Source organism: Suncus etruscus, chromosome 5 (genome assembly GCF_024139225.1).
Source record: "Suncus etruscus isolate mSunEtr1 chromosome 5, mSunEtr1.pri.cur, whole genome shotgun sequence".
NCBI classification, from domain to species: domain Eukaryota; kingdom Metazoa; phylum Chordata; class Mammalia; order Eulipotyphla; family Soricidae; genus Suncus; species Suncus etruscus.
This window is the reverse complement of record NC_064852.1, coordinates 12,211,588-12,220,168: the sequence shown is the minus strand read 5'-3', so window position 1 is coordinate 12,220,168 and position 8,581 is coordinate 12,211,588. Positions and strand designations below refer to the sequence as shown.

At 49.1% G+C, this 8,581-nt stretch overlaps 1 protein-coding gene across 1 annotated transcript in view; it reads left to right on the top strand.

Annotated features, from left to right (window-relative positions):
* Window positions 1-1,413: 1,413 nt before the first annotated feature.
* Window positions 1,414-8,581, top strand: part of DENND1A (DENN domain containing 1A) — a 536,242-nt gene continuing 529,074 nt past the window's right edge. The window contains exon 1 of the mRNA XM_049774129.1: window positions 1,414-1,565. Coding sequence (XP_049630086.1) covers window positions 1,549-1,565 — 17 coding nt within the window. The 5' untranslated portion in view covers window positions 1,414-1,548. The remainder of the gene's footprint in view (window positions 1,566-8,581) is intronic.

Below are 8,581 nucleotides of genomic sequence, written 5' to 3'. Positions count from 1 at the left end.
TTTGTAGGAGTAAATGGCATTTGAAAAAGAATTAAAAAAGGAAAGTGGGGGCCGGGAAGATAGCACAGCAGCGTTTGCCTTGCAAGCAGCCGATCCAGGACCTAAGGTGGTTGGTTCGAAACCCGGTATCCCATATGGTCCCCCGTGCCTGCCAGGAGCTATTTCTGAGCAGATAGCTAGGAGTAACCCCTGAGCAACGCCCGGTGTGGCCCAAAAATAAAAAAAAAAAAAAAAAAAAAAAAAACAAAAAACAAAAAACGGAAAGTGAAAGAAAAAACAAGGAAGAAAGAAAAGTCTAATTTTACAAATAGACCATGAACCTACAACGTTTTATTTTTGCTTTTTTGTTTTTGACTTGGGACCAGATCAAGCGTAACTATGTCAGGGGATTGGAATTACTCAGGCTGGGTTGCTCATTTCTGCTTCTCATGGTGGCAGTCATAGAACCTGAAGCATGTTTCCTTTTGTTAAAGGGGAGGGGGGGGGTCAGCTAACCAGATTATTGGTGTTAACTGGCAGGGGAAACAGTGTGTATTCAGAGGGAAACACCCCCCACGCTCTGGAGCACAGTTAGCTGTAGACACTGTCACTCAGCTGCCACTCCAGGCCTGAGGAGGGATAGGGAGAGAATTGGCGTATGTATTTAGGGTAGGAAGCTAAACCTAAGAAGATGGATGAACTCCCGGTGTGTGTGTGTGTGTGTGTGTGTGTGTGTGTGTGTGTGTGTGTGTGTGTGTGACATTTCAGGGGGTCCATTTAGTGGGAACAAAATTGTTGGATGGAAGTGGATAGCTGGATCAAGAGGTGTGTGTGTGTTCATTCAATGGGCCCTAGGAAGATGGATGAACTGTGTGTGTGTGTGTGTGTGTGTGTGTGTGTGTGTGTGTGTGTGTGTGTGTGTGTGTGACATTTCAGGGGAACCCTTTAGTGGGGGGACAAAGTTGGATGGAAGTGGATAGCTGGTGGATCAAGGGGGAAGGGGTCCCTTTGGGAATCAATTCATTGGCAGACTTGGGCCTTCCTTGAGGCCTTAGGATGGAGGAGGAGAGGGCTGTGACTGAGGGAGGGCCTTGTCAGGGGTGAGTGGGGGTGACTTTCTAGAGTGGAGGCTCCTTGCTTAGGAAGGAGTCACTTGGAGAACCAGCCTGTCCCTTAGAGCCCTTAGAGCCCTTAGACTAGTAGAGCCTGGATAGAGGGAGGGGGAGTGAGAGTGAAAAAAAAAATGGCCGCCCCATAACCTCTCACCCCGCCTCCCGCGAAGGAGAAAAAACTACATTTCCCAGCAGCCCCCGGGGCCGCCGGCGGCGGGGACGCGCGTGCGCATGCGCGGGCCATCATGGCGTCCTCCGGCTGGGAGCGACTCCTTTAAGCCTTAGGAGGCGGCGGCGGCGGCGGCGAGGAGCGAGCGGGCGCCTTGGGGGGACGGAAGAAGGGAAGGAAGGGGCGGGGAGAGGGGAGCAAGCAGAGGGAGCCGAGGCTCGCCACAGGGAGGCCGGGCAGCGCCGAGCGGGGCCCCCCGCGGGCCCATGAGGAGGCCCCGGGACCACCATGGGCTCCAGGATTAAGTGAGTCCGGGCGGGGCTGGGCCGCCGGGGGTGGGTTTTGGGTTTTGGGGTGCAATGACTTGACCTCAGGGGGGCGCCCCCACACGCCGGCGTCACGTGGGGGGGAAGGGGACGGTTGCCATGGCGACCCCGGGCAGTGGGGCGCGCCTCACCTGAAGCTGGGGAGGGGAGGGAGGGAGGAAGGAGGAGGTTTTGGGTTTTGGGGGTGGAGGGGGGGAAAGGGGTACCCCTGCAAAAGGGCACACGAGTGTTGGGGGCTTGGGGGGGCTCGGAGTCTCCCTAAGCAAGACTCCTCTCTTCCCTAAATGGGCCTGTGTGGCTGTGTTGGTTGGTTGGGGGGAGCGCCCCAGGTCCCCCCCAAGACTGTGCAAGCCTAGCTGTTTGCAGGTTCCAGGCCTGAAGGCTCCTCTCTACCCCCCCAGAGTTGGAGCTCCTTACCCTGACTGACTTGGAGATTCTCCTTTTCCCAAGCAGGGACCCCCCTTCTTCCATCTCACCCCCCAAATGGGCGTGTGTTTGTCCCCCCCAAGACTGTGCAGCCCGGTTGCTTGCAGGCCTGGAGGCTCCCCCTCCCCGGAGTTGGAGCTCCCCACCCTGAGTTGGAGTTTCTTCTTCCAAGCAGAGACCCCCTTCTTGCATCTCACCCCCCCCCCCCAATGGGTTTGTGTGTTCCCCCCATGACTGTACAGCCCGGCTGGCTGTTGCAGGCCTGGAGGCTTCTCCCCACTATCCCCCAGAGTTGGAGCTCCCCACCCTGTGTTGGAGATTCTCCTTCTCCCAAGCAGGGCCTCCTCTTTTTGCATCTCAGGTCTGAGAACTGGACCTCTATTGGGTCCCACTTATCTTCTAGGAGTCTACCCTTCTCCCCCCCCAAAGGATGTGTTATAGACCTCCTCTGCTGCTGCTTTTGCCTGTGCCCTCCTCTCCTGGTCCTAGAGGGCTCGCCTTGGAGGCTTTGGCATCCATCATGCAACCTAGCACTTTGTCCATCCCCCCACTTGCTCATCATTCATTTTTCCCCACCCAGAGGCTCCCAAAGGGGACCTCTGTTTTTCCTCTCCATTCAGTTGGTGGGTGCGCCCCAATTCATCACCCATTGTTGAAACATTGTTGGCCGCCCTCTGGTCCCCCACCCTCCGCTGAGTTAGTTGACTTGGGAAAGTGCAACTTTCCCTGCCAGTCCCCCTTGGGCGTGTGTACTGGTGACTATCTCGGTTCCCAGCCCCGCTGCAGGCAGGCAGGCATTCAGGCCGGCCTGTCCTTTCCCCCAACAGGCCTCGTCTTATCTCTAATCACTAACAAATGTTCGCTTTTTTTTTTCCTTTCTCGCTGACTAGTAGAAAGATTTCAGTATTTCAGTGCGGGCATCTTAGCCTCAAGTTGACAGCCTAGTACTTTTTCTCCAAATCACTGTCTTCTGGGCCTTTTAAAAAACCCTCTTAGCAGAAAGTGTGGAATGTGTTGAGTTCAGCGTTTTGAAGCTTTTGCTAGGGAAGTTGGAAAGGGGAAGAAGGGACTGGAGGACAAAACCTAATGATTATCCAGAAACAGCCGGTCAGTCGTGTCCAATCCAGCCCAGTCCCAGGCCCTGTGACCCTTGCCCAGCCTTATCCCCTGACTCACCATCATCCCCACTTGCCAAACGTTTTGGAGATAATGCTGAGGCATCTGCCTGGTGAAACCAGTAACGTTTGCTCCAGGCAGCAGCAGATATGACAAGCCCACAATTTATGGTGGTTGTGTGTGTGTGTAAACCAACTGTCAGGGTAGAAGCATGTGCTGAACAAAAGCTTGAGTGCTGTCAGAGGTGAAAAGATACAGTTATCCAAACATCTGGACGAAAGATCCCCCCCCCCCCCCACTTCTCCCCAATCCCACTCAGTTTACTCCAAGGAAGTGGTGTAAAGTTTGGATTTCAGTAGCTCTTGCAAGCCCTTCCCCAGGCTGGTGAGGTTTTACCTCTCCTTATCACAGAATTCAGAAACCTATGCCAGGAGGCATGATGAAAATCTTAAATTCAGATACCAATCGAGGCTGCAGCAGGTTTCTTGGACAGAGCTCTTGAAGGTTCTCAAGTGTGCTGGGTGACACCTTTCACTGTCATAAAATGAGCGCTTGGGCCAGGGAACTTAGTAAAGCATGAAATTGTATTAACTGTGAAATTAGTGTGAAGAAGAGCTTCCTCAGGCCTGAAACCAGACCAGTCGAACGGGAGCCCCTTGTGACTGAGGCATGGCGGTGACTTAGAGTTGACCGTACTTTGGGCCAGCAGCTTACGAATCAGCTCGGCTGAAGCACTGCTCTGGTTCTCAGAGGAAACAGCTCTGGCTGTTCAGTCCTGACCCGAGAGAGAACAGACTTGCTCCAAATTGCTCCTGTTGGTAGGCTGTGTCCCCCCCCCCCCCCCCCCCAGTAGTGTGCTGATGTGGCAGAGTCAGACTGAATTTGTGGGACAGAATTCAGAGATTCTTTGTGAGCTGCCCCTGAAGGGTGTACATCAGGGGTCTCAAACTCAGTTTACCTGGGGGCCGCAGGAGGCAAAGTCAGGGTGAGGCAGGGCCGCATAAGGGATTTCGCTTACCGAATATTCGCAATAAAAAATCGCATTAGTAAGAAAAATATCACAAAAAATCGCATTAAACATTTGCATACCCCAAACGGAACTGCTCGAGGTATGCGAATGTTTAATGTGATTTTTTTCTTACTAATGCGATTTTTATTGCGATTATTCCGCTTGCAGGCCCCAAGTTTGAGACCCCTGGTGTACATACTTCCGCCACCCCCAGCCCCCCACTCTGTCCTGGAGGGCAAGATGGGGCAGTGAATGCTGGAGGGCTGCTGGGTCATATTCCGGTGCTTAGTTTTTTTTTTTTTTGCTACGTTCTCAGTAAGAATCTGGCACGTCTCATATCAGACATGTGAAAAGTACAGTATGTTTTGGGTGACGGTGAGGGAACTTTTGATGCTTGAGGTTCTGTCATATGCAGAGCAGGATTCAACATTCTCTGATTACTGACAAATAAAAGTTGATTGAAAGCCATCTTGTGTGTGACTGTAGCATAGTAAAACATTTGAGTTGTTGGGCATAGGCATGATCATTCAGCCCTTGGCGTGACTGCCAAGTGGAGGCTGGTCAAAACTGGTCTCTGTGTCAGGTCTTTATGTTTGTTACCCATTTACTGCGATCTCACAACTGGTCTGTGATGTAGGGCCCTTTATCCATGTTTTTGTTTTTGTTTTTATGTTTTTGGATCACACCCAGCAGCACTCATGGGTTATTCTTGGCTCTATGCTCAGAAATCGCTCCTGGCAGGCTCGGGGGATGCTGGGATTTGAACCACCAACCTTCTGCATGCAAGGCAATCGATTTACTTCCATGCTATCTCTCTGGCCCCAAAATGTTTTTGTTTTTTGTTTTTTCAAATGAGAAATCATTTGAGGTACCATCCTCAGGAATGTTTTGTTTATTTTTGGGTTTTTTTTTTTTTTTGGTTTACACCTGGCTCACTCTTGGGTATGTACTCAAGGACCACTCCTGGTGTGCTCAGGACCAGTTAGGGTGCTGAGCATTGAACCCTTGTTGACTGTGTTCAAGGAACACACCCTGCTTATTGTACTGTCATTCTTGATCCATCCCCAGGAACTTCCGTCCCCCTTGATCCCTATATTTCTCCAGATGCTGTTTATCTGTCATCTTCTCTCCAGTGCAGGCACACCTGTTGCTCTTCATCTTCGTACCTTCCCCCACAAACCTAGCCTGATTCAGGTGTCTCTCATGTGTATACCTTTACCCTGCTCTTCCTCACTGTCTTGTTCAGATGCCTCTTATCAGTACCATTTATAGCTTGGGCCACAAGCCCGTCAGCTAGGCACCCCCTCTGCTCTCTTGACCAGGTGCCCTCATCTGTGTACTGTGGCCCCTTGCATTTATTACTTGCTATGGCACTAAATCCAGTTTCTTGTCTGTCTCCGTCGTGCGCCCAACATAAGAAACATAAGTTCCCTGTGTGGAAAGAAGGCTCTGACACAGAGTTGTTCCATAAAATATGGAATACATGATGGAGGTCAGTTAGGATCTGAATTTGGATTCTTGTTGAAAGTGCTGAGTTGAGTGTACCTACAGTTAAAAGAATAATTTGTTACTTGTACTCTTGAAGAGGTTTTATAAGTTTCTGTCTAAAGCCAAGTGGCTTTAATCTAGGTAGACAATTTTTAAAATTTTTTTGTTTTGGACCATTCCTGGTGGTGCTTGGTTTACCCTGACTCTGGGCTTGGAGATGGAACTCAGGGGACCCTAGGAGTTGCCAGGGATTGAACACGGGTTGGCTGGGTTCAGTCAAGGCAAACTCCCTAACCCAGGGGTCCTCAAACTTTTTAAACAGGGGGCCAGTTCACTGTCCCTCAGACCATTGGAGGGTCTGACTATAGTAAAAACAAAAGTTATGAACGAATTCTTATGCACACTGCATATATCTTATTTTGCAATGAAGGAACAAAACAGATACAAATACAATATGTGATCCGCGGGCCCTAGTTTGAGGACCACTGCTAGGTAGATATTCTAAAGTGTTTAGACCACATTCATTTTTAATAAACTAAGCATCTGCTTGACAAAGAAGAGCAAAGGTCTCATGTGCAGTAGTACCAGGAAGTCAGACTTACCCCAAGCAGGCAGTGACGTGGAGGGAGGAAAAAGCATCAATGGGAACTGGCGGTTTTGGACAGGTATGCTTAAATCTTGTTTAGCACTTGAGTGATCCCAGTGGACCGGAATGTGGTTAATATGAAGCAATTTAACTGATAATGCAGACACAGCGGGAAATGGTGTGGTGGCTTAATATTGGTTGTGGTGACATCCTTGAAATTGTTTCCAGGCACAAGGACAGGAAGTGGATTGTAAGTAATAGAAGGAAGTATTCTAAGTGAGTTTGAAGAAGTCTGACATTTATAGACTTAGAGAAAAGCATCCTCATGAGACATAAAGGCAAGGGGAACCATGTACGTCTGCCGACTGGGCCTTGTGGGGGATTCTGCATTAGCTGTGTCCCTGTCTTGTGTCCCTGTCAGCCTCTGACCCCTTTGAGGTTAGTGATCAAGAAATGCCTCCATTTATTACTTCATTCACTCACTGTGGAACTAAGAGAAGTGTCAGGCACATCTTACGCACTCCATAACTGTTAGCCATTATTGTTGTGGCAAATAAGTAAGTAGTACTCTTGTTATGTGCCGGATGTGTGCTTAAGTCCCACAGATAAGATTTTTCTTCTAAGTCAGCTCTTCAAGGTAGAGGAAGATCAAAATGCAGAATAAAAAACCAACTTCCTCAGGCCTCAAAGCCTGAGCTTGAAGCCAACTTTGGTTTAAGAAGGCAAAGGAGACAGGCCCCGTGTTGGGGTGGATGTGAAATATTTGAGTAAGGTTATTGCTGTGGTGGAAAGGTGACTGGTGAGCACAGCGTGGATGTGATTTTTGTCTGCTGAGGGACAATTAGGTAAGGAAGATATCAGGGAGGTGATGTGGCCCACTCTAGAGGCTCTGCAGGTGGTGGTGGCCTCAGGTAGAAGGAAGATGTGCAAAGGCATAGTAAGGAAACATATAACCAGTGCTAGAACTTGGGGATTTTAATATGAGTAATAAATACATAGTCATTCTTACTCTCACAGAGCTTAAAGTCCGGGGGACCTGACAAGTTTTTGTTGTTTGATTTGTGTTTGGTTCAGACCCAGACTGCAGTGCTCAGGGCTTACTCCTGGCCCTGCACTCAGAAATCAACCCTGGCAGGCTCAGGGGACCTTAAGGGATGCCAGGGTTTGAATCCCGGTCAGCTGTTTGCAAGGCAAGCACCCTATCTGCCATACTATCTCTCTAGCCTGGACCTGACAGGTTTTTAAGAAAGCAAGTAAGTTCACAGAAAGATTTGTGGAAAGGGTCCCTGAAAACGCTGAGGTTGTCAGGAGCAGGCCTATTCTGGAGTGCAGTGAGGGCAGACTTAATCAAGGATGATAAACTGTTAGTCAGGCAAAGAGACTGACTGTACAAGACTTTTCATGCTGGATCATGAGCAGAGCATGTCTTTAGATGCCAAGGCAAAAATGCCCGAGAGAGCTGGTGGATGGCCTGTGGACTTGAGTGAGGATGGCAGTGGGGAAGTTGGAAGGAAGGAGGGTGGGAGTAAGGGGAAGAGGGCGAGAGAGAGAAGAGAAGAGAGAGAGGAGAGAGACTTGAGCAAATAAGTAGTACTCTTGCTATGTGCCGAATGTGTGCTGGAGAGAGAGAGAGAGACTTGAGCAGTCTTGTGGCCTTTGGAAGCAGGGTTATGAACTGCGGCTCACTTTCTGAAAGTTAAGTCTTTTAAAGTTTATTAAGTAAACAAATGGCTTTGAATGTACTCACAAAAATATGATTGGTCACTCCTAATTCCAGAATATTTTGTCATCCATTAGCAGCCACTCCCATTCCTCCAAAATCTCTCAGCCCTGGACAGTCATGAATTTACTTTCTATTGTTAAAGATTTGTCCATGGTGGGCATTTCTTCTGAATGAAATGATACCAAATGGGGCTTTTTATTTTTATTTTTTGTTGGTTTTTGGGTCACACCTGGCAGCGCTCAGGGGTTACTCCTGGCTCTGCTCAGAAATCACCCTGGCAGGCTTGGGGGACCATATGGGATGCCAGGATTCAAACTGCCATCTGTCCTGTGTTGGTTGTGTGCAAGGCAAATGCCTTACCGCTGTGTTATTGCTCTGGCCCCGGAGCCTTTGTCTTTTACTGAACATCATGGTTCCAAACTTTAGTCATATTACGGTGTATAAGTATTTACGGGTTTTTTGTTAAGGAGTATTTCAGTAATATGGATAACCCATCTATTATTCACCCACCCATCAGTTCCTTCAGTTGTTAGCATCTGAGCTGTTTTCATTTTCTCACTACCACAAATAGCATTACTGTGAACGTTTTGTGTGGACTTAGGTCTCCAATTCTTTGGGATATATACGCCTTTGAATGGGAATGCTGA